This window comes from Podarcis filfolensis (genome assembly GCF_964270895.1).
Source record: "Podarcis filfolensis genome assembly, chromosome: 6".
In the NCBI taxonomy this organism is placed as follows: domain Eukaryota; kingdom Metazoa; phylum Chordata; class Lepidosauria; order Squamata; family Lacertidae; genus Podarcis; species Podarcis filfolensis.
Window position 1 is genome coordinate 48,615,064 of NC_139609.1, and position 26,368 is coordinate 48,641,431.

Consider the following 26,368-nt stretch of genomic DNA (forward strand, 5'->3'; position numbering starts at 1 on the left):
GAATACAAAAAAGGGAGGCGTGAGGAGGTCAGGAAAATATGTTAACGAAACTTAAGACATGAAAAGATTGATTTGTTTTTAATTGTGTTTCTTTACTTATCATTTATTGTTTATGTATTTTGTATTTTTCATTTGTATTCTTGTATTTTTCTTATTTCTTATTTTTTTATTCTTTATTTTGTAATTTTTGTCTGTTGATAAAATCTTAATAAATATCTTATTAAAAAAAAATGAGCCACACCAAAAAAAAAAAAGATGTCTGGGGGGCAATGCGTGTGCTTGCCTGAAGGGTACATGCATCCATGCTTGAGGCGTGTATGTGTGTGCAAAGCAGGTTGGACCGACTGCTGTGTGCTGGGACTGTGAGTGGGCGAGTTCCCTGCTCCTGCTGTCCTCTCCCTCCCCATCTCCTCCCCCTCCTCAGTTCAATGCCCTACTGCAAAGAACTGCTCCTCTATTGTTTCTCTCATGCAGATTTTGGGGTGTGAGGAGAGGAGGAGTGAGAAGGGAAGAGCAGGGACAAGATAAAAGCTTTGCTCTCGCCTCACCAGGCAGAGGCAGAGCCCACCCAAGTTTCAAGGCGTTCGCTCAGACGTCTGACCTCTGTGCCGGCAGAAGGTGCTTTCTTACATTTTCAACGGTGCTTCTGAATTGCAATTTCCTCCCTCGCAAACAGGACTTGGTATGAAAGGGACTACAGGGATGCATCCCATTCCCTCCTCCGTGATGCTATTTCTCTGTTGAGAAAGCCATGAAGAAGAAGAAAGAACTAGAAAGGCCAAGCCTCTAATCATGTATTGAGCAGTGCTGCTGCTGCCTTGTGTGCCCCGTTACCTGTTTATAATCTCCCCTACAAACCCTTTCCGCGCTACAGATTCTTCTTTGGGGCTTCCAAGCTGAATGTTGCATTAATGTAATCATTCTGGCAGCTGGGTAGATTTCTGCATCTTGTAAGAGTTGTTACTTTATGAGTCCCAGAGAATGCAAGATGCCCCAAAATGGATGAGGTGCTTCTGTATCCTTACCAGTTTCATGCCACGGACCCTGCTTACAGCCATATCCTTACCATGCAGGTTGGATCAATAAAAGCACTAATCTCACTGGTCCTGACAGATCCCTGGCTCCTTCCAGAAGCTGTGCAACCACAAGTCCTGCTTAACCCATCTGGCATCACCTTTCCCACCATTTCATTGCCAGATTCAGAATGTTGGACATCTAGACTTAGTGCAGTGAAAGGAGATGTATTTATAAATATGCACGAAAAGAGAGAGCATAAGTTAGTCTTGGGCCAGCTTTTTTTCTTTTTCTTTTTTGCCTGTCACCTTTATACAGTCAGAGCTTAAGAGGATCAGGCTGGCACTCACAGAGCCACTCTTGGTCAGGGTAAAACCTTACTTAAAGGCTGGAAATTATTTAGAAAAGGGTTATTCAGACCAACAAAGCTATCTGTGCTAAAGGGTGACTGAACCTCGTTCCTCTAAGACATACCAAATCCAGATGGAGTTCATCAACCCCAGCCTTCTCTACCCCCGCTATTTCAGCTATGAATGCCCTCCCCCATATCCAGTTTATGCTGGTGCCACTAAGTAAAGGGCATTAAAGATTAACTGGCCCAAACCCCCAGTTTGGAAAACTCCAACAAAGTCCATCTTGTCCAGTTTTATGTTGCTACTCTCTGCCTAGTACTCAAATTTATCAAGTTGATATGTTTTTTGAAATGTTTGAGATCCCTCCAAATATCACTCTGTCTTCAGATTTTATAAACATGCTCACAGTGTGCTCATCCAAATCACAATGAAAACATTTAACACACAGCCCCCCCATTGTTTTTGTGGGACATTATTTGGCATCCTTTTCCAAAAGGGTGTGGCACTTTGTACGCCAGAGAGACCATTAACTCTCTATAGTAGTGCCAGTTTCATTAGAAGTTCTTTGCCTGTTCTTGCATAAAATGATCAAGCATCCTTCATGTGCTTCCTAATATTTAAAACACTGAAGAAGAAACCATGTTCTGAGTACAGAAAGCAGCCCTTTTAGGGACTCAGAGGTGATATTCCTAAACTGTAGCTGCCTGCAATACACGTGGTCAATTCCCCCACCACAGTCTTGGGACAAAATAGTTTCGCAGGTGTATGTCATATTTTAAGATGTATTGCGAATCATGAGAAGCCTCAAGAAGCATGACTAGCACAACTCCATTCTGAAACATTGGAAGCGGTGCAGAATCAAGGGACATTATTGCTCCATCATCTCTGGACGACACCCCTAATTTTGGATTGCTCTGCTCTTTGTAGCAGTTGATAGAACAGACACTGACATTTTGATTTGGGAGATCTGCTTGCAGTGATTTGTCTAGACCTGCTCACATGTAGATGCAGGATAGAGAATACAGATTGGGAATTTGGGAGTGATCTGGAGGATACAGGATGGGTCCCATTCCATGGGAGGTGTGTGAGGTGGGAAAGAAAGAAAGAGAGGGGGGGGTTCTCTCTGAAACTCCCCTCCCCAAGCAAGGAAGTTTCTCTCCTATCACTATCAGTGCAGTGAAACTGACTGAGGAGTGTCTCTACTCTGCCTCTCTGCATCTTCAACCAGGCTGCCCCCCCCCTGCACAAATCCACCACAGGAAAAGAAAAGCCCCCAAAGAAGACAAAAGAGCCTGTTTTGGCCATGCCACCTGCTATCCCCTACCCTACAATACCGCCTTAAAAACTGGACAAACAAAAGGCCTTAAAATCTTAAAGGGGCCCATTCATTAGGGTGACAAAAGGGGAAAGAAATACATTATCATAATTAATCCTGCGGCTGGCGGTGGGTGGCGAGGCCCTCTGTCTCCCAAGGTGGCAGTGGCGGTCATGTCACCAAGTCCTGCACTAATGTACACTGGGTAGGCAAAGCAGGATGTGAAATAAACCCCCGAAGGATGAGTGCAGGTTTGTCTTCTCTTTGCCTGCCCCCACCTCTGCTTCCCCCCACTGATGTATATTGATTCCTTCCCAAGTGCTTGCCCCCCCCCACTCCTTCCCTCACTGCCCATCAAGTCATCCCTGTTTTGCAGGGCTGGAACAGCCTGCATTTGTCTGTGCCTTGTTCCTCACGTGCACAGACACACAAGCATTGTGACCCTCCCTTGCAATCACAGCTGAAGAAATGCCTCTCACCTTCTCTGGCTCCTTAGACAGGGCAGGGATGTCTTCCTGGGAAGCTGTCAAAAATCTGCCTGTAGCCCAAACTCTATATATTGGTTATTTCAGGAAAATGCAGAAAACGCTCTAGCAGTCCTCTGCCGAACCATCCGTCCATCTCCACCTACTCAGCTTCCAGGGCTAGAACTATAATAATGCATCTCTAGACCATCTACATTAATAGAAGTTCTCCCAGCAGCATGCAGACACAGAAGAACAAAGTCCCACTTAATGCATGATATGGGAGATACAAGCCCCCACTGAAACTGAGTTCTAAATGTGCTTTTTCGGGGTTATGTTCACGTAAGCTATTATTTATTGCTCACCTTGAATTTGTTCTTTTTTTTCACATTTCCTTAGTTCAGCAGTATTTTGTTAACTTGCAATTGGCTACTGTTTTTCTTGCTGCTTCTGCTGAATTTTAAACCTGCACCTCATATATGGCTTAATATTAGTGGGGGCAAGTTGCATTTCTACCTTCCCTGCATAAATCCTAAAGGCACAAAAGCTCTGCCCTCTATGGCAGGTTCCTCTAGGGCCTATGATGGGGAGGGGGGGAATCTTCCTACTGTAGCATTAACACCTGCTAGGTTTTGCCAGGCCTGAGCACTGAGTGGGCTCCTTTAGGATTCTAAAAGAAGAATGTAAGAAGTACTTTAATCCACTGCTCCTTTTCTCTTCACAGTGCTGCAGTGATAACAGGAAGCTGCTCTTATGCATATAGCGGAGTATCCCCTTCTTTGCAACTCTTAAAGATACAGGAGCCCTCTCAGGGTCTGGATTTCACATACTGGTAAGTATGATGCTGGGCAAGCCATTCCCAACCAACCCAACCAAATACTAAGGTAGGTGGGTGGGGAGAGAAACCAGGCCTTTGTGATCTGTGAACCACCTATAGGCTGAGCTTGTCAGGGCACCACTTCCCTTGGTGACACTTCTGCCTCATTCAAAATGTTGTCCAGACGCCCTCTAACTATGCATTGCCCTGGGAGCTCTCCAGCATTTTCCAGATCTGAACTTTTGTCACATATTACTCAAGTACAGTGGTACCTCGGGTTACATACGCTTCAGGTTACAGACTCCGCTAACCCAGATATAGTGCTTCAGGTTGAGAACCTTGCTTCAGGATGAGAACAGAAATCGTGCTCCGGCAGCGTGGCGGCAGCAGGAGGCCCCATTAGCTGAAGAGGTGCTTCAGGTTAAGAACAGTTTCAGGTTAAGTACAGACCTCCGGAACGAATTAAGTACTTAACCCGAGTTACCACTGTAGTTATCTAACACATTGTTTCCCAACCGGGGACTATATCCCGCCGCCCCCCCGAATATTCCAAGGGAGCTACAGGTTAAAACCTTGTAAATGAGGGGCCCACAACACAAGGCTTGGGGACCACTGAGGGAAGTGAGAAGTGAAGGGGGGAAATTCTGATTGGATGGCTATCTGCTTGGCCAATCACAAGCGGGTAAGGGGGTAGCCCACCAGGGCCTAGCACTCCTTTTTGCCACCTGGGAGCAGTCCTGGTTTGTTTCCAGTGGGAGAGGATGATCACTGAGGCTCCCTTTTTGACCAGCAGAGCCCGCGATCCAGAACCCCCAGGTCAGGTAAGTGCACTGGTGGGGTGGCAGTGGGTAGGGCTGGGCGAGCTGCTTGTTGCTGCCGCCAGTGCTGGGCCCAGTAGCAGCCTGGGCCTGACTCTGCAATGTGTAGGGTGCAATCCACCCCAGCACCTAGCCAAGCAGGGTCATCTGGTGCTGCTGACTTGCATCTAGTAAACAACTAAGAGTCTACTCAAAAGAAAGCCACACTGTGTTCAGTGGGCCTTACTCACAGGTAAGGTTACAGATAGGTAGCCGTGTTGGTCTGCCATAGTCAAAACAAAAATTTTTTTTTCTTCCAGTAGCACCTTAAAGACCAACTAAGTTAGTTCTTGGTATGAGCTTTCGTGTGCATGCACACTTCTTCAGATACACACTGAAGAAGTGTGCATGCACACGAAAGCTCATACCAAGAACTACCGTAACTTAGTTGGTCTTTAAGGTGCTACTGGAAGAAATTTTTTTTTTTTTGTTTTCACAGGTAAGGGTGTGTTGAGACTATAGCGTTTTATCTGGGCAGCCAGGGCTCCTCCGCATGACAAGATCTTTTTGCACCAGGTCAGTGAAGACCACTTGCTTTTCTTTAAAAATCCCATATATACAGAACTTCCTACATACCTTTTGGACTGTATCTGTAGGTTTCCCCCTCTGTGTCAAATAACTGGGGTCAAATAAGTGTTGTTTATTTTTTATAATACATGGAAGATGGATCTGCCTCCGTAGGTTCTGGACTCTCCTTCCTTGGAGGTTTCTACGCAGAGGTTGGCTGGCCATCTGTCATGGATGCTTTAGCTGAGTTTCCTACATTGCAGGGGGGTGGGCTAGAAACATGACCCTTGGGGTCCCTTCCAGCTCCATTAGTCTCTGTTTTTCTGCTTCAACAATATTTCATTATATTCTTATCATTTTATGTAATTGTATTTTGTATAAATTATAAAAATTATAAACAAAACATTTAAATAGATACCTTTCGACCAGTAGGAGGGGGGCATGGATAGCCAGGATTTTTGTTGGGGGGGCAGGCTTTCAGATTTGTATTGATTTTTACTTATTTGTGGGGCACAGCTGCCCTCTGCCGCCCCTTGGCTACGCCCATGGGGGACCACAATTAGAAAAAGGTTGGGAAACACTGGTCTAATGGTAGAATGCAAAGATTGTGCAATCTAGGGTGCAATAGTGATGGGACAGGGTACCTTTCTCCTGTAGATGTTGGAAGGAAGGAAGGAAGGAAGGAAGGAAGGAAGGAAGGAAGGAAGGAAGGAAGGGTCTGATAGTTGGTGAGCTTTGTTTTTTCAAGCCTGTAGCCAATGCAGCACTATTCTACACATTTTAACTCAGAAGTATGTCTCAGGTAAGTGTACATATTATTGTAGCCCCAAAGTATATGGTGCTACAAGCCTCCTTCGTTAGAGTCAGCAGGAGTTTTTACTTCTATAGGTGCAGGACTGTGTCTTTACAATGTGTGTATACTTAAGTGGGCAGAAATCTCACAGTGTCTAATGGGGCTTCCTCACTAGTAAGCCTAAGTTTGCAATTCCATACATACACACTTACCTGGGAGTGAGTCACATTCAACACAATGGGCCTTACTGCAGGTGCGAACTTTTATTAAAAGTGCCCATACTTCTTTTAAACGGGTTGGAGTCACAACCAAATCTAATACAGGCATGGGAGAGGAGAGGGAAAACATGTTCAATTAAAAAACAGTGGAGGGTGGAGGAACAGACACACTCAAAACATCCCATCAGAGATTGTGTCGATTACAGTGCCCACATACAGAGGCAAACAAGGACTCACAATGACAAGGGCTGGTTGGTCATGTCCGTGGAAGTGCAAACATGCTGGGAATGTGGGCTTGAGAGAGCACATCTCTGTTTGAGACTCTGTCCTTCCATGTGATGTGCAAAATCTTCCTGATGCAGTGCATACGGAAGGCATTGAGGCGTCACTCCTGGCAGGTGTAGCTTGCCCACGACTCACTTCCATAAAGCAATATGCTCAGCACTCATGCCTGGTAGACCTTCATCTTGGTATTGGTCGTTATCATCACAGTCTCCCATACCTTTTTGGAGAAGCGAGCCATTGCCGTAGCTGCCTTCCCAATATGCTTGTCCAGCTCAGCATTGGTGGTGAAGCTGCTGGTTGTGGTAAAGCCCAGGGAGATAAAAAATCATCTACCACCTCAAGCATGTGGTGACCCAGGCTGATGCGTGGCATGCTGATGATGTCCTAACCCAGAATGTTGGTTTTCATTGGGCTGCTGGTAATCCTTGATTATAGCTTACAGTGATTTTTACCAAGTTGGGTGCCAATGGTGTTCTCCTGTAGCATATTATTCCTGGATACCATTTCACTTCATTTGGTAGATATTGCAATGTAATAAATGGCTGGAATTGTGCATCTCCGTCCAGTGGGTCAGAAGAGGTACAGCTGTATTACAGGGCTTGGCTGTAGTTGATGGGATGTGTTAGGGCTCGCCCACACTTCCATTTGTGTTGTGCCTAGAAAGCATGGGTCTGGGTGGTTTTCTGCTTGACCCAGTCTTTCTAGGCACAAGTCCAAATGGTTTTCCCCCTTGCCCCACCCCTTTCCAAGGGAAAACTCGCTCTTTGGCGAAAGATTGGAACAAGTGGCTGTCTAGGGAAAACCCAAATTGACATTTGCTTCAATTGAGCACTAAAGAGCAGTTTCCCCAGGGGTGGGGGTGAGGGGGAACAGTTGGACCAGAGGAAGTGTGGACAAGCCTTTAGTCTTTAAGGTGCTACAATGCTTTTTCGTTTTTGCAGCAGCAGATTAACACAGGTACCCCTCTGAAAATATAGAGCTATTCTCTGAAATCTCAGCATTTATCAATTTCAGCTCATTCCTTCTCATTGTCAGAATTTATCAGCATATCATATTCTGAAAACTTTCAGTGCCTGTGCAGTACAGACTTCCCTTGGTAATTTGCCACTAATTTATGCAAGGGGAGGGAGGGAGAATAACACAAAATTTACATTCTGTGGCAGCTTATCCCACCATTGTCCACTAGGGGGGTTCTCGCTCCTTTTTGTGTTCTGGGTCCTTCTCATTGACCAACTGAGTTAGTGGAGCCATGAAGCTGTTGCAGTTATTATAGTCCTCTCTAGGATTAGTGTTTAACGTTAGATATGCAAGTGGTAGCTTTCATCACAGCATTTCACATATTTTTTTCATCACATTGCAGAAGGCATCTAGCAGTCCCACCAGGTCTGATGGGTTCCAGCCACCACTGATGTCCAGTGAACATTAATTCAGATAAAGCAGAACTGGGATCATGAAGTGAGAGGAAAGGCCTCCTCCAAGCCAGGCCTTTGCTGGTGAGAGAAATGAAACCCCCCTGAATATTGAGACCAAATGATGGTTGTGAAGCTGTATAAGGGATTGGGGAAGTTGTGTGCTCAGAAACGGAAGCTGTAAAGACTTACAAAAAGAACTGGTATGAGCCTGCAGCTTCTGAAAAGAAGACAATAAGATGGCATGATACTATTCTGTATACACACTCATCAAAGGGAAGGGAAGGGAAGCAGGACAAGTGGTACTGCTCTCCACTGTTTAACAGTCTGGCAAGGATTAGGAACCTGCGGTTCTCCTGATATTGTTGGACTCCAGTACTCATCATCCCTGACCATTGGCTGTGCTGTTTCGGGCTGGTGGGAATCCAAAAATATCTGGAGGGTCAACAGTTCCCATCCCTTTTGTTAAAAAAGGGCCAACCACTAGAGTGGAGAGGTGAAGGAAGACCAGATCGATCCTGTGGGATTCACTGCCCCATAAGGGGAGCAGACACCAAAAGGGATAGCAATATTCAAGAAGAAAATCATTACTGCCCATGAATTAGACTTTACATGCCGCCTTATGTAGGGAAAAGTAATGCTGTTCAGGACCATTGTTTGTGGGCAAACTATTCTTGCAAGTGCTTAATGTAAGATCTGACACTTCCTCCTGCTGCAGCACCAGCTGCTGTCCCTGTAGAATGGAGACAGTGAATGCAGCCAGTTACTTTTAGACCCAGGACTTAATGGTCTTATGCGGACCCCCTTTAGATGGCCATGCATATTCCCTAAATAGTGAAGCACACAACTAATGTTTCTCTTTCTCTACCTCACTATGCCAAAGCAGTGACCAGCACTAGTCTATGAGACCTGGCATCCCCAGACTGGCCCAGGTGCTAGTGCCAGGCCTGTTTGCCAGTGTTCACAACATCTGCTTCTCTCTAGGTTGTCATCTTGGAGATCCCTAGGGCTGTGGGTTTTGACACTAGCTCTGATGTCGTGAACCTTTGACCTCCCAGATGTTACTGAACTACAACTCTCATCGTTCCTGGCCACTGATGAGGCTTGTTGGGACTGATGGGAGTTGTGGTTCAGCAACATCTGGAGGGCCAAAGGTTTCCCACACCTGCGCTAGCTGCACCACCAGAGAGAAAGCCAGGATGCATGGCCAACAGCACAGAGCAAAATTGGCCACTGCCATATTTCTGCAAAGACCATCATCCTCGGAGGCTCATCGTTTCCTGTGGGTGATGTGTGTTTCAAAAAAGGGGATAGGCGGTGGAGGTTTGTTTTTAGGCTTTTGTGAAAGAAGCCCAGAAGCCCCAGAGTTAAACAGTAATACCAAATAGGCAACTAGCCAGTAGATGACAGATGAATTGCTCTTAGAAGGGAAAAACCAGGGCCCTCACTTACATTGCTGACTGGGACCCCAGCAAGCTAGTAGTTGTAAGGAAGTTGCATTTCAGGATACAGTGGGGGCGGGTGGGTGGGAAAGAGTCATCCTTCAGCTGGTGCTGTGCACACAGAGACAGACAGAATGTGTGGGATGTTATGCGGAGGGCTTGTTCTCATTACCTCGACTGCCTTAAATATGTCAGCATCCCATTGCCTCAGAGGAAGGATCGGGAGCAATACTGTGCTAATGGGGACTGAGGCCTTTCAGAAACTTTTAAATCCTATTGTAATTTTTGCTTATTTTCTGATGTTTCAGAGTATGTATGATCTTGGTGAAGAAAAGGGTGAGCAGAGGGGGATATAGTGATAAAAGGCCACTTTTGGGGGATGCTGAAGGTAGGCAATTGTTCCGGAATCAAATATTGTGGATTCCACAAACTTTCCCCCCAGCAAAAACATGAAACCATCATCACAGGTAATAGTAAAGACAGAGTTAATAATAATGCATTTTCCTCACCCTGGTTGTTGGTAGGAGCACAGGGCAGGGTAGGGATGAGGGTGAGGGAGAGGGAGAGAGTAGAACACTGTGAAGAAGATTGCTGGATTTTAAAGGTAGTGGGTGTTGTTTCAGGTCTGGCTGACCATCCAAGGAAGCCCCCAATAGGATTTTTTTAAACATCTGTCTATCTAGTTTGAAATCTTCTCTAGTTCCCACTTGATCACTTCAGAAGAAATAAAATGTTTCACTTTTATAATTTTGTCAGTGTCCAGTTCCATACATACCTCCCCAAAAAGCCACTACATAATACTCACATTTATTTCAAAACATAGCATGTACATGCATTCACGCTGTACTACACATGCATAAACCCTAACACAAAAAACCAGATAAACGGTCTCCAATATGTAATATGTTTCTTCTTCCTTACCACCCAAGTTCTTCTGTAAAATTTACATTCCCAAATATTCATCAAAGGAGCAATCTATTGTTTCCTAATATGGGAACAGCAGTGATTGTGCCTCCATCAAAGGAGGATGGAGAAGTGCAATTAAACGCTACTGGCTTTGGTATTGGTTGTCCATATTAATGCACACTCCCATTTACTTTGCATCCAGTACACTCCTGCCACTGGTTTTGGAAATTGTGTATACATAGGTTTTGATGCATTTTCCTCCAAACCAGCTTCAATCCAAATTGAGACTTGCTCATTGGGTAAGAAAAGTCCCACCCTGTCTCTGTCTACCAGTGGAGATATACAACGGGCGACTTAGATATGCATCAAACTATGTTCATGAGTACAACAATGTGCAAACATGGTGGGAAATGCAGTGAAATGCAATGACCTCACTGCATGTGTACATGTGTCATGTGTACAGGCCTTCACTTCAGCCCAGAGTGAGTCACATGATTACTCAGGCTGCCATCTCCGAGCCAGATTAGTCCCTCCCACATAGTGGGTCTGTTTTCTTCCAGTCCAAGTTCTGCAGCTAGAATCCAGGTTGTTCATTGGTTTTCTGTTAATTTTGCTGCTGGCTCCTTCTCTGGCAAAGGAAGGTATAATGGGCATCTTACGGGGCTGAGAGAAAACAGACCTAATGGGAGCTCATCACCTGCTAATTGAAACCTGTCACTTTTTTTCCTGTGTCAGAGAAGAGTATTTCAAGGTTACTTTAGGGAAAAAATGTATGAGGTTCTGATTATGATGTAGGGGGTGGTACAATCCTGCCCCTTTGTGGACCACCAGCCTGGTTGTAGTTTCTCAGTGGTGGAAAGTGAGGCACTGACTTTGCAGCTGGCTTTGTGTTTCCTGGCTTTCTTGTGGATTTGGTCAAAGGAAAGTTTGTCAGTAAATTTCCAAAATGAAATTCTTGGGTTTCAGGCCTGCCTGGATGTCACACAGACGAGAAACCCATCCTTCCCTCAACCCCCCTCCCCGCTCCCAAAAAAACTGGATAAAGTTGTCACTGCTCCAAGGCGTATGAAGGCTAGTGATTATTACTCAATGATGAGTACTTTGCACATGTTCAGAGATTATTCCTCCCCTGTTTCCAAGACTGGCAGTGCAATTCTGTATGACTTAAGTATATACTCCTAGATATGGGATTATATGATCCCTAAACCATTGAAAATAGGTTATAATTTGAAGGTCTGGAGGACCCTGGCTCATATTTTGGCCCATCCATATGGCCAAAATAATTAGTTATTCCATTTTTATGGAAATACAGTTTTGTTTCTGATGTTGACTACTATTATTATTATTATTATTATTATTATTATTATTATTATTATTATTATTATTTTGCCCCTTTAGGAACCCTGCATGCTTCTGAAGCAAGAGTGTTGTTTAAAGATTTGATAAATTTGTTTTCTTGGATTTGTATCTGTTCAAGATACAAATGTATTGAGTTCAAGAATCTATGCCATGTGATTTGGCTTAATTTCTAAGTGACAGGTGTTGAGGCTCTGTTTTGTTTGGAAGTTTCATACTCATGCCTGCTCACATGGAACGCATTCCCTCTGTCCATGGGGTGTGCAGAATAATCAGGGTTTATCAGTGCAAGGGACGGGGACTACAGCACTCTGTACATGTTCAAAGGCCTTTTGCCCCTGTGTGCTTTACAAGTCCTGGTGAGGGAAAGGTTGTGCGTACATGTGTGTGTGTGTTAGATCACACACACACAGCTCAAAAAGTCATTACAAAGCCATCACAGGATAAAAAAAGTTGTGTTGTGTTGCCCCCCCCCCCTTGATGACGGTGATAGTGCCACTTTGGCTTTTCCCACTGTTTATACCTATTTAAGCTTTTTCAATAAATCAGTCCTCTCCACCTGCCTTTTAAAAAACCAAAACAGCAAACCCCAAAGTTTTTACCCTTTTCTCCCCAAATCCTGGAGAGTCCACCCTGTGTGTCCCCGTCCCCCCCCCCCGCAAAGTTTGCAGCTGTCCCACTACATCGCTGCGTCCGCTTGCAATAATAAATAAAGGAGCTGGTTTGGATTTGGGAGGGGGGCAGCTGGGAGGGGGCAACGGGCAGCATTTGAAAATCTGTGGAGCAGAATTCCTGTGTTGAAGGCAAGTCTCTCCCTCCCTCTGCCCTCATTGATTTGAGGCGGGGAGGCGGGGGAGGGCGCTGCCTGGGTGGTCTCTTCTCTCTCCACTTTGGTGAGCTGTTGCTTAGCAGCTAATAATAGGAGATGTTTGCGGAGTAATTTGCCTCTTCCTCGGCCAATGGGAACCGGGGCACTTTCCCATCAAACCAAACCTTCCTCCCCCCGCTCCTCTTTTCAGGATCTCGAAGGAGACTGTTTGTTCCAAATGTTGGTGGGACGCGATCCGAGGCGCACTGCACCGCCGGGCACCCGGGCGCCTCTCCTTTCGGGGGCTGTGTGAGCTTTCGATCGCCGTCTGCTGCCGCGCGTCGAAGGGGCCACGCTGGGAGGCGCCGAGGGCGCATGGGGCGCGCTTGGATGGCCTCGGATTCGCCCCCATAATGTCCACATGGGATCCCCGCAGCAGCCACTCCTCTGAAGCCTCCGACCCCGCGCTTCTCCCCTCTGGATTACCGCTCCCGGGAAGCCGCCTGCGCCCCTGCGCCTCCCGCCAGCACCGTCCTCGCTCGACCCTGGAGCATGGCTTCGGATCGGCCGGTCCCGGGGGCCGGGGGCTTCCGGGGAGAACTCCCGCCGTCTTACGCGGCGGCGGCCACGGCGGCGGCGGCAACTGCCAACTCGGATCTTCTCCGGAGACCCAGCTACTGCCACGCTGCCTTTGCCCTCAAACAGATCTCCAAGGTAAGGGAATGGGGCGAAGGCGCTTTCCCACGGGTGGGGGGGGACGAGAAGTAAAGTTGGGGCGACCCCGTCCACCCGGGAGAGAGGCGCGCAAGCAGCTGCAAGGAAGGGGACAAAAAGGCGAGGGATCGGCTCTTCTGGGCCCGGGGGGGGCTGGGAAAGGGGGTCCTCTTCGAAGCTTTCGGCTTCTTTGGGGCCAGGGAATGAAGGAAGGGGGCAGGCTTTGGCCGGCGCGCTCCAGAGCGAGCCCGCGCCGTGGCCCCTGGAGTTTGTTTATGGAAAGGGGAGACGCCGGGGAGCCGTCCAGGAGGGACGCGCGGGAGAGGCCAGCCCCGGATCGGATCTGCGAGGGGAGACGGCGGCTCGGGGGTGGGTCTGCGTGGAGCGTTTCGCTCAGGAGCGAGCAAGGGAGGCGGGTGGACTTGAGTCGCTGAATCGGTGGAAGGAGAGGAAGGGAGACAATGGGGGAGTCTCCCGCAAGGGAAGGCATGGAGACTTGACAGGTCAGAAGGACGCACCTGAGGAAAGGGTGCAGCGGACATCTGCTCTCCCCAGAGCTGGAAACTAGACTGTGGCAGGACTCCTTAACATACCGGGTTGCCTTTTGCAGGGCTCCGTTCTAACAGGGCACTTCAGCTGCTGGGTTGCTCTGAAGGTGAGGAGTGTATCTGGAACTGGGGAAGGGAAGCAGACCACCGCTGAGGAACAGAGGAGAGCGATTCCTGCTCAGCAACCTCACAGACATAACACATGGATGGTGGCAGGAGCTTCCCAGTGGCCTGTTTCTCCACCCTGAGTAGGGACTCACCCACATCTACAGCTGTCACTCAGGAGTTCATCTTTCTGCAGACTGGGAGGATATGGGCACTGGCCTTCACAAGTTCCGAGCAGATGGAAGCGCTGCAGGGACAGGCAGGCGTGCACATATATGCCCCCACAAATAATCTATGGCAACGTTCTTGCTGAAATGCTTGCTCCCAAAGGCTTGAGGTCTGCTTTAACCCCAGTGCCAGCTGCCCTGGGGCAGGATGTTGCTGTTCCCTGTAGCAACAGTGTCTTGGCTAACTCTCCATTTCTCTCCCCAGGGTAAGGCTGTGGGCCAGAAAGCCCCGCTGTGGCTGCGGGCCCAGTTCCAGGCCCTGCTGTTTACACTGGGCTGTTGGATCCATCGTCACTGTGGCAAAGTACTTTTTGTGGGGCTGCTGGTCTTTGGGACGCTGGCTGTAGGGCTGCGAGTAGCCTGCATAGAAACGGATATTGAGCAACTCTGGGTGGAAGGTAAGTTCCATTTTGTGAGTGTGTGTGAATACTGGGAGGGCTGCATAGCGCTTTAGGACATTGTTGGGTGATGGGGGAGCAGTTGTCAAACATAGTGGAAGCAAAAGGCCTAGAAGAGCCTTTTAAAGGGAGTTGTTAGCAAAGGGGCCCCTCTCTAAGCTCCACACATGTGTGTAAATCCAGATTTGCACACAGTTTCTTGGACTTGGCATCTTGGGGGAAGCTACCAAGTAACAGGGGGATAGAGAGCACTTTCTTGGATATAAAAATGCATTCCAGTTTGAGGAACTCTTAAAACCTCAAGTCTTGCAATAAAACCCTGTTTCCCCATTTTAACTTTTTTCGATAATTGAAGAAGAGTTTGTAAGCCTTGAGAAAAGCTTGAATTATGTGACTTTTCAAACAGGCTAGAAAGCCTCCAAGACCAGCTGGCAAAGTGATGAAAACAAGAAGCTCTTTTATTTAAAAAGATAATTGCACAGGGAACAATCATGCTGGGAACTTCTTCTGTGCAAGCCCCATTGATATGAATAAGAGCTGGATGATAATGTGTGAGTGCCCTTGTGCAACTCCATTCAAGTTGAAGGGGCTTCCTCCAGAAATGTTTTCAGCGGGTTGTGCCAGTGGTTTTTAAGCCAGTTCTCTGATTTTTAGAGCCCAAATCAGAATTCTTTTGAGTGTTTGTTAAATACTATTCTCCATGATGGTAATGAGCACTGTTTGTGAATACTGAATGATGGGACAGACACTTTCCATTCCCTAAATTTACATGTAGACTTGTGGGGTGACATGGTATAAAACTGGAGAATGTAGGGTTGCCTTAAGTGCTTTTGAATAACTGAAGATTGTGCCAACGATTATGGTTTGGATTTAGAGGCACCTGGCAGTTCTGTTCTTGGAGGTCTCAGTAATGGGATGTATCACATTCATGACACCCTGCCTTGCAGCCCATTCTTCCTCTGACTTGCTCAGAGTGGTTTCCTTACATGTGGTTTCCAGGCAGTCTCCCATCCAAGCACTATACAGTGCTTAACCTGTTTTGCTTCAGCAATAGAATCTCACTCATCCTATACCTTCAGACCACCTTCCAGAAAGAAAGGTGTTGTGGTGATCCTCACTGATTTCCTGTCCAGGCATGGAATTTTCTTCCCTTTTTTTGGGATTCAATCTTGTTTGGTTATATTGGTCTCAGTCTATGAGAAACAATGATTTATACACCAGAAATATTGGGAGACAGACCTCTCCCGTAACCCAAAGGGTTTGGTGCGGTTGTGGTGTTATAGAGAGAGATTTCTACCTTGAACTTGTTCCGCAAGAGTGTGTGCGAGTGTGCATAAACCTTCCTATGCTGCTCTGCATGTGAGTGCCTGTGTTCGCCATGCCGTGTGTGCAGTCCAGATCCCTATCGGTGCAAATACATGCCCCCACATAGACAAGTGCAATTAAATTATTTCCCCCATCTCAGATAATATGGTTTTTCTTGCCACCGGGCCCTGCTTGCTGCATTGCATTATTGACATTAAAATCCTAAATTACCTTTCTGAGGGTGGTGCTGAAGGAGAGGATAATTACTGTCTACAGCAGAGCTGTCAGTTGAAGTTTAACTTGGGTTACACTTGCCTGCCAGCTGAGAATGGAATTGGGTTGAATGCAAATAGCCAAAAGCAAAAGGGGTCACCCAGGAGCAAATCCTAATTTCCTACTGGAAACATTTGATAAAAATGATGCCTTTGTTATTAATAAGTTCAGCATGCTATGCTGCCCCCTCCATTCTCGGCACTGCCGTCAATCCATGTGGCAGTGCCTGGGGTTTGCTCCTTGCTTTCCATCCCCTGCTTATTGCAGTCTCCTCTCTTTTCCAACACCAGGTTGCGCTGAGTTTTCACACCCTAGGATTTTTATTTTATTTTTATTCTTTTTTTAAACAAAAAAAATTGCAAGCAGCCTGGGAGCTTTCCAAGAGCAGATGTTTCTCTGTGATGACTGTCAGCGATCTTTGGCGTTCCACACCTCCTCCCCCTGCACAACCCCAGCTCCATGTGTGGTCCTAAACTACTCTTGGATTTTGTTCAACAATAGAAGCAACTTCACTCTTCCACCCTCCCACTCCCTTTTAAATAAAACCCACACTCACATGAATGCCAGTAAAGTTTACCCACCTGTTTCACACACTGAAGGGGGACTGGAAAGGGGAAAATGCCTCAACCTTAGCCTTCTGCCCCCTCCCCTTCTCTCCTTGCTTCTGCCTTCCAGAGGCTTGTAGCAAAAAGGAGATCCATCAAGACCTGCAGCTGTTAAACATTTAAAGAAGGGAAATCCCCTTTTTGTAACCAGCCCATCTCAGCCCAAATCAAGAACATCCCCTGAGAACCTGCACGGTTGGGCTTGTACTTATTTATTGCTTTTGATGCTGACATTTGCTCAGCTTTAAAAGAAAAGAAAAAATCTGTTGGCTGTCCCATAGTTGGAGTGATGGCTTATAAGCTACATAAAGCAGAAGGCACATGGGATCTAGGTCTTGGGGATGTTGCACTGAAAAGAGCACTAAACTTTGTGGAGCTCTTTGGTTGGACGTTTTGTTTTGCTACATATTTATATTTGGATATATCTTCATTTTGAGATTAAAAAATGCTCAGTGGTACTATTTTACTTTTAATTATGCATGTTAGAACTAGGTACTGCAACAAACAGTGTAAAAAAGTGATGTTCTGATTTATCACTTGCATTTCCTTGAATCACAGTTTATCCTCTCAGCTGGCTGGCATTTGCCAAGTGGGGCTTTGCAATATTGTCTTTCGGTTGGCTGCTTGGTGTGTGGCAAAAGAGCTGGCTGGGAAGAGTTGGCATACAAGTAGAAGTGGAAAAAGTTCACAGCTGTAGATCTCCTGTTGTGGATAGTTCCAGTATGTAAAATGTTGCTGTGAGTACTTGTTTGCTGTGACGCAGGCTCCTTTCATTGGAACCCCATGGCGCTCTGAGGATACTTCTGTGAAGCTGTGCTTTGAACTGTACTGCATCCCCCTTATCCTCTGTTGTGGGCCATTTGGATCAGAAAAGGTTTGCTGTCAAGATTTGGATTCCTAGACCAGAAATTACTTAGCTTCCCTTGCATCCGTGACAAGCAACATGCAGCACTGATAGTGAAAAACCAGCTGAATCTAACTGTGAATTATCCACAGGCCTAGCCATTCTGCAATATGGCAGTTGCTCCATGACTGAGTTTTGTTCATGCCATGACCTTTGCCACATTTGATTGATCTGATTTGTGCATAGCCCTGTACAAATGCCTCTGGAGAAAGCTTCTTTGCATAATGATAGTATAGTATAGATGCTCTTTCTACCAGTGGTGCTTTTCACTAACTTAAATTAGACAAATCCAGAAACACATAATTTGAAGGAAGTGACCATTGACTCTTGTTTGAAGGTCCCAGTCCCCATACTCACCACTGTTCTATGAACAAATATCTGTGGTAGCTTCTCACACTTTTTGCAAAGATGGTTGAGTGTATTTGTGCTCAAAACATGAAGCTGTCATGCAGAGTGTGTGGGCCAGAGTGTGTGCGCGCAGGGTGAAGCACCCTGACCTTGTGTATAGTAGAAAACAACAGAACATCTGATTCCTTAAAACAGATGGGGTATCATTCTAGGCGTTGGTGTGACCATGGCTGTCTCTCCTTCCAGCTCAATCGTCCTCCCTAAACTACTACTTCTACCAACCTCTTCCGTTTGCAATGCCGTTGTGGGTCAGCCTTTGCCAACATGGTGACCTCCAGATATTTGGGAATATAACTCTCATCAGCACTGAACAACATGAGAGATAGCAGGAGAAAACATGTTTGAAAGAAGGAATATGCTTCTGTGACCAGTATGTTTGGCCCTTAGAAAGTTCTCTCTTGGTGTGTGTTGTCCACAAGAGAGAGAGTAGGGAGGAGTATAGAAACATGAGTTTAAAGAACTGCCAAATTGAATTGAACCACTTGACCCTTATTTATGAATGGTGTTGAATTTTACTGAGGCAGATAAATGGAAACACTGTGGGAATAGATCAAACAATTTGATATTGGTGAATGAGCTGTTTGCCCTACTGATATCCCATTTGGGGGTTATATGATGTGGTTGGTAGATTCTGTCCATGGAACTGTGTTGTATCCACAGATGCACTCTGACTTCACACTGTTGTTTAGTTTAGATGAGGAGAGGAGAGGAGACAAGGGACCTGCTGGGTATTGATGGGATGGCAGTGTGTCATCCCAGGTCCATCTTAACAGCAGGCTCTGCTTGTTCCTTGTATTGGCATTTGGCTTTAGCAGTGAAAGACTGAGCTCCTCTCTCACAGTTTGGGCATATACTGTATGCCTTTTCCTTAATTCCACTCTTACTGTAAATGCTCATGTTTAAGAAATTGGCTTTCTTTCCTATGTACAAAGTGACCTCAGAGGACTGTGAGGAACTAAGACAGATCTATTCCATGAACATCCACCAAGTCTTGTTAGAATTGGCATCTTATTTTTGGAAATGTTGAGATAAAGGAGGAGTGTTGAAGTCTGTAAACAATTTGGTGTAAAATGCACGAATATATCCCACATCTACACCATGCAACAGTTTATATGGCAAGTGTGCATTTCTCTCCAGTTTCTGGGTCCCCTTCTGTGCAATAGCTGCTGAAAGCCTTGAATTAAGCTCAATTGAAAACAGCAAGGTTACCCACCTTGACTAAGGATCAGGTGTCTCACTGTGTGATCTATTCTACAACAGTGTTGACACCAGTCATCTCAACCAGTTATTATTATCTATTAAATTTGTATACCGCCTTTCATCCGTAGATCTCAGAGCGGTTCACAGCTTAAAAATAAAAAATGCAGTGGATGGGAAAATGCCAAGAGCTGATGTCAACAGGAACTGACTGTAGGCACTTATAGGTAAACCTCTATAAAGGTACTTGCCTGTTGGCATTGTTATGACCAGGGTAGACTGCTGAGTGGGAATTAAACCCTAGAGCTTGGGGCTTGAAAACAAACCAGCATTGGTGAGGCAAAAGGTCATGGTTGATTTATAGGCTAAGGGTGACCTCAAAGAAAGGCAGGTTTAATCTTTAACCAGAACATTTTGGTGTAGCTATGTGGCTGCAGGGCCTTTTTAAAGGTTGCTGCTACTGAATGGCTGTTCTGCCAGAGGAAATGTTTTTATCTTTGAATTCCTGAGAGTGTGGGGAGGCAAGAAAAACCGATGAAGGATTTTTGCCCACCCATACTGGAACTTGCAAGGATTTGGAAGAAATGAAGAGTTTGATGGATTACTGCTGGGGCAATGGATAGACACCCTTGCTGGACAGACTGCAGGCAGCATGCTGAGGTGATAAGACCAGTATGCAGAGATCTGGAAGGTACTGTTCAAGAGACTTGGTGGTGAGCCCAGTTGCTGTTCCGAGCTGGCAGTCAAAATTGACCTTGAACGTGTTTCTATATCTTGAATGAGTCAGAACACCCAGAGTGGACAGTAGTGACATTTTCCAGGATAAAGTGTTGTAAGATGCCTTCATGCTGGAGAAAATGAAATTATTTCACTGTACTGGCCTATATCTTGGGATAGGATAATGTCAATATTTAAAAAGGAATTAATTAATTAGCACAGGATTTAGTGAAGCCAACTCCTGGTGTGTAATTTGTGGAGTGGCGTGATTGAATTTCTACTTTATAACCTGGGAGAATACTTTGATGCCAGATGCAGCTCAGTTCTCAGTAGTGTTTTGAGGGAGTGAACATCTAAATATATATGACTAGAGGTAACTTGTAAAGGAGGGAGATTCTGTAGTTTGGATGCTTGTAGGGTACACAAACTGGGCATTTAGCTCAGAATGACTGGGGAACCTAGCCTCATTTGGGGACTTCAGCTCAGTATAACGATCATGCACCATTGGCTTATCTGTATCTGATGCCCAGTGAAAGATGTCTAAACTGCCCATTTGAAATGATAGCAAAGAATGGTTCCTTTAAAGAGTGCTGGGGTTCTGAGTCTATCTAGTCTGAGAGAGCTGACGCCTGACACCTTTACAAACTTAGCCTGATATTCCTGCAGATGGGAGAGGTGAAGCAGCCTTTAAATCAGGTCAGACCTCAGGGTGTTTGAGACTGGAGATGAACCCCATGAAGGCAGGCCATGTGAGAAATACTAGAAGGCCCAGTATATATTCAATGAGGCTTTTCTACTCTGAACTCTCCTTCTGAACAGATAAATAAACTGTGGATGTGGGGCCTGCATACCTCGCTCACAAGAGCAAATAAACAAGCCCCCAAGGCAGCTGAGTGCAGAGGCCAAGGGGGCTTCAGTGTATATATGTACGTAATGTTCTTGGGTGGCCAGCAGAGGTGGGTGGCCTAGTGGCTAGCAGAAGGCTCTGAAGTGGCCTTGGTGCTGATAAGAGCGAGAGGACAACTTCAGGAAGGATGAGAGCCATGGGGGAGATGGGTGACGTGAACAAGTGTGCTTCCCATATTGTTGGACATTTGCATTCCTTAGAGGCAAAGGAGGCTGGCAGCAGAATTAAGGAATCTACAAAAAAGAATTTATAATCTCACATAGACAGTGTGAAAGTAAACTGGACTATTTAAAGTGGAAAAGCAAACTCCAGAATGTTGTGATGCAGGGGAAGTATGTGAATCCAACAACGATAGGAGAAGCTAGGTAATTCAGGGAGTCTGGGTATAAACTTAAGGCCTATCAAATTTCCTCCATAAAGAAGTCCATCAGGCTGCCACAGGGGCACACAGTTTCTGCACTATTTTTGGAGTGTGTCCCAGCATCTTTCCCTCATACCCTCCAAAATTTTATAGACAATTCCTCATTGTTTCCAAGAAAGAAACTGTATTTCTTGTAGTTTTTTTTTTACAGAGATGTCTGCTGGTATGTCCTTTGATAGTTTAGATTTGGTTAATATTCTATGTGTTTCTCTTCCTTCTGTAGAAGTGATGATTCTCCCACACTTGCTATATATTAAATAAACCTCCTGTTGTGGAAGTCTTAGGTAATGATCAGTCTAGTCTTAAGCCAACCTATTTCCTAGGTTCTTCCATAGTCACCTTGCCCCTTCTCTTGTCTTTTCTTTGGCCGGCATTTGACAGGATTCAACACATAAACTTTGGCACAATAAAGAAAAGAGGTTTTAAACTGGGCAGAATCCATAGATACATTTTAAAAACAACACCACACAAATGAAAAAGCAATTGTCTATGGGCCACAGTGGAAAAATGCTACTATCAGTGCAGGTAGGAACGATGATGACAAACTAGGATAAAGTCCAACAAAGAGGGAAATGCCATTAGTTTTGTTCTTTTTCTTTGTCACCAAGTCATTACCAATTTCCATTGGTAGTAAATGCCAGTAGCAAAGTAACACTGGAGTTAACTAAATGCAGTTGTTTATAACCACACTTGAAGAAGAAAAAAATCATTGAACAATTCTCATATGCTTCATAGTATTTATTGTGATTGCTAATAACTGCTGTGAGGGTTGCACATGTGATTGCACATGCAAGTAGTAAATAATACCTGCAGAATAGAAAGTGTTGTAACTACTATTTAAAAAATAGTGTATTTGAGGATACCCTTCAGCCTCTCTATCCTCTAAAAGAGAGAGAAAGAGTGGGAGAGCGTTGGCCATTATCCTCTAAATCTGCTTTGTTTTCTGCCTCTGCTTTGACATTTGCTCTAAGAGGCATCTTCTACTGTGACCATGGCCGGCTTTGAAAGGATCTTTCTTTTCTCAGACTAGCTCAAACTTGCTAGAGTTGCCACTCAGGCTGTTTCAGTTTCCCAAAGAATTGAAGGGTTGGGGGAGGAAAGAGCTCCTTTTGTTGAGGGGGGGGGGGTGGACAAGAGAAGAGTGAGAGGACGGATGCTTCTAGATAAAGATGGGGTCTCCCCACCTTGCTGATCTGGTTGTACATATGGAGATTCCATTTTTAAATGATATGTGAAGAAGGGTGTCTGACCCAGCCCTAGAGATTTTATTTTTTATTTTATTAGCAAGAGCTGTGAGTGGGGAACAGAAAGTGGAGAGAGAAGGAGAGAGTGTTATTCTCTGATCCATCCCCCCTGGCTTGGAAAAGTGGTCTGAGTTCAAAAAATTCATTTCTTGCCTGAATGAAGGCAGCAATGTGGAAAAATTTCGCCATTCAGAGGGGGATGAATGTATGTTTCAACCGCACATTAAGTCACATTAGCAGGCAGTGGAGTGCTTAATGTGGGCATTTTTCACAGCGGCCAACAGAGGGGATGATTAGCATAATTAGTCCAGGCAACTCTATACATATGGAAATGCCAAATGCGTAAATGCCAACACCAGTGGAAATTTATGTCAATGCTGACAGGAGTCTTAGCAGTGAATGGCTCCCAACTGAATCTCTTTTAGCCCCCTTTTTCGGGGGTCGGGCTCTCCCCTCGTCTTTGGCCAAGGCTCCTTCATGCCGTTCCTCTCCCTCACCCGCCCCCTCCACACTGGGAACCTGAGCCCTTCGGATTTCTGGTAAATAAAGACATTAATTTAGGTCTGGGATAAACAAAAGGCCAGGCCAGGCCTGGGGAATGGAGAGTAGGCCTCAAACGGGCCTTTCAGTGCTCTCCTTAAAGCCAGCTCCCCCATCCAGCCTGCCAGCCACCTCCACCCCCTCTGCCTTGTTTATTTAGAAAGCAGCCTGGCGTCTCTGTCTTTGTCAGACTAGGTTTGTTAGAGAACAAGCACCAAGGGACACGGCGCTGCACATCTCCCCCTACCTCGGCCCTCAGCAATGTTTAGCCCCAGGGTGTCAGTTTAATGGGGTGCTTGGGCTCCCTTGCTTGTCTTGATGGAGCTAGCTGCTTTTCCATGGTGAACAGGATCCTGGTTGGACGTGTTTTGACAGCCATTGGCCAGCTAGCGGCTGGCAGGCCTTTCAGAGCAGCCGGGACAGGTAAAAATGGCTCTTTTAGCACGCCCCCAGCGAGACTTCCTCCCGAGCAGCATGGCTCCTTTCACAGCCTCCCTAATCCAGCTAATCCGCCCCTCAACACTTTGAAGGTGGCCCAAGGCATGTGCGTGCAGCACTGTGTTGAGGACGCTGCAAGAAATCAGATTCGGCTGCGGCTGCCACTGCCATAAGGGAGGGAGTGTGAGAGGGGGGTGGGTGCATATTAGCCTTCCCCATCCTTTCTTCACTGTTTCAGGCCTGTCAAGGAATCAGATCTCCACATGGATATGGAGGGGACACAGCTGTCCACTTACTCTCTGTTTAGTTGCATTATTGAATTTGTTGCTGATGGGAATAGTCATGGATTAAACCAAAACATAAGCTGTCCATGATGAAGCCTCACTTTCAACCTGGCTCACTTCCAAGACTATCTGGACTAGTATCCTGCTTCAGATCAGGCAGCTTCTAGTTGTTGGGGTTTTTGCTTTTGAGGAGATTTCCCAGTGAGTAGAGATGTGGGCATAATCTGCCAAAATTACAGTTGACGCCTTGACGCAAGCAGTCAAGGATAAGATTTATTCTTTATACTTCTATGTCATCTAGATCAACATGTTCACAAATGCAGTCAAAACGTGGGTCTCTGAATCAGGATAAACCCATGCAGTTGCAAAGAAGACAAACATAAGTTATTCTTTAAAAAAATCACATTTAACGTATTATTGTCGTGGACAACAAATAAGCAGTCTTCAGTGTGTAGCTTTAAAACCTAATATTCACGACAGTATTGATTTGTTTAGATCAAGGATCTTAAAGCAAAACACCTCACTACAGCAATAACTTACATGATATTTTATCACACTGAATTTCCTAAGTAGTACATTTCTTAGGAACAATATTGGTTGATGATTTCTTTTGTTAAAGATAGCTGTTTTATTTCTCTTTTACTGGACTTTTACTGGATCCCTTGTGTGAATATTCAGTTAATGAAGGATGCATGCATATGTGCATAATTAGTGTGGTTTGAGCTGCAATCCTATAAACATCTATCAGGGAATAAACCTATTGAACTCTGGGAATTCCTTCTGAGCAGGCATGTATAGGATTGCACTGTGAAACTGTACCCATCCTATTTTAGTCATACATGCAATATTCCATGAGGATCAAGCTTTGCATAAATTGTCTCTGCTATTTTCCAACAGAAGCCAGCTGTGCAGAATGCTGTGTGCAATGTAAAATTAAAAAGCCACATCCCAGCAGATTTTCAAATTTAAAAAAATGGGTATACAAATAATAATGAACAATAGTAAAATAATAAGGCACAGAACAAATGTCTAAGTGTATAAATGGACAAGACAGTTGAAGGGATATTAAAGGTGGAAAGGGTACCTGAAGCAGGGAAAGAGCAGCAAAGAGGACATCAGCAAAAGATCTGTCACTTGAAGAGTCAAGTCAAGGGAAGATAGGTTTATCCTACAGCAGAAAAAACCAACAGTTCATGTTTATGCATTTATTTATGCTCATCCCAAGTTCACCTTTCACAGATTTGTAGTGGTTTGTAATATATAAGAGGTATGATGTGGTTGTAGCCCTAGTCCTGCTGCAAATTTTAAATTATTTTTCTTGTCCTTCAGAACAAGCATTCTCCTTTTTTCCCTTTTCACTTTGTATATCTTGATGTTTAGACCTTATTTTTTTGTTTCTGATTTATCTGTTCTGCTGTTCATACCTATCCTAATTAATGACCTTAGTTTGCCTCATATGGTTTTAGATCAGGCCTGCAGAACTTATGCCCCATTAAGTCAGGCCCTCCAACCAACTAAGTCTTGTGTCTGCCTGCTACCTGTTTGCCTGTCCTCCTATATTTTTTTTCCTTTTCCAGTAGTTGTTTCTCCAATTTTTCTTATGTGTCACTCCAAAATCTATAGAAACACCAAATATTCTCTGTGGTTGGCTGTTGTAGATAACACTCTTCAAGGTTACCACCTTTACCTCTTCAGAGTATTTGGCAGAAGGCCTTTATATCCCATCTTGTAGAAAATCTAGGATGTGGGGGACTAGGGCTAGGATCGGCCCACCTATGTGGCAAGGTTAGATGACCACCTCAGGTGGCAGGATCCACAGAGGCAACAGATCCTGATGTAAATCTTTATTACTTTCTTGTTCCTGTTGTGGATCTTCACTTACCCCTTCTTCCCTGGCGGGGTGGTGGTGGTGGGCAGCGTTTTGTGGTTTGCCTCAGGTGCCAAATTGTATTGGGCCAACCCTTAATAGGGTTTTGACACAAATGTCCTCCAGCTAGCTTCATAAATTCTATTAGTGGACTGTCTTAGTGAATACCACATCAAATACCCAAAGACCTTGTATGCTCCTGGCTTAGGGCATCAAGTGTTCAGATTCAGAATGTACAGATGTGGATAAGCTACTGGATTTTGGAACACAGTAGGTTGTGAATCCACTCCCATAAGTTGTGAATCCACAATCCATGCGATAAATACAAGGAGACTGAGATCACCCAAGTCTCTTACAATATTACAAAGCACCTTGCCTAGGATCAGTAGAGGTGGGAATACATACAAGAGGCCCATTGGCGCTTCTAAGATAGAGAATCTACTCCCAAAGTCAGTGAAACTCTCTCTAGTGTAGAATAAATCTGTCTTTCTATTCACTTTTGAGGCAGAAAGGCCCACTTTTTTATTTCCAAGGCTTTGAATTGAAAAGAAGTCCTCTTTGAGGAACTATTCTCCTGAGTCCAGTTCATGACAGATCCAAGGATATCCTCTGATTTTAAAAGGCAATTATCCAAGTTATGTGTAACACTGTCAAGAGAAGAGGTTTTTCCCTCTGGATTTCATGAAACCTGGTTCCACTTTGCTTGTTTAACAAGACTGCAG

The 26,368-nt window shown here is 45.2% G+C and overlaps 1 protein-coding gene across 1 annotated transcript in view; it reads left to right on the forward strand.

The window, feature by feature from the left end:
• Positions 1–26,368, forward strand: part of PTCH2 (patched 2) — a 78,870-nt gene that overhangs the window by 10,561 nt on the left and 41,941 nt on the right. Inside the window, exons 4-7 of the mRNA XM_083619816.1 lie at positions 3,871–3,978; positions 7,984–8,116; positions 12,756–13,258; positions 14,344–14,536. Coding sequence (XP_083475942.1) covers positions 13,097–13,258; positions 14,344–14,536 — 355 coding nt within the window. The 5' untranslated portion in view covers positions 3,871–3,978; positions 7,984–8,116; positions 12,756–13,096. The remainder of the gene's footprint in view (positions 1–3,870; positions 3,979–7,983; positions 8,117–12,755; positions 13,259–14,343; positions 14,537–26,368) is intronic.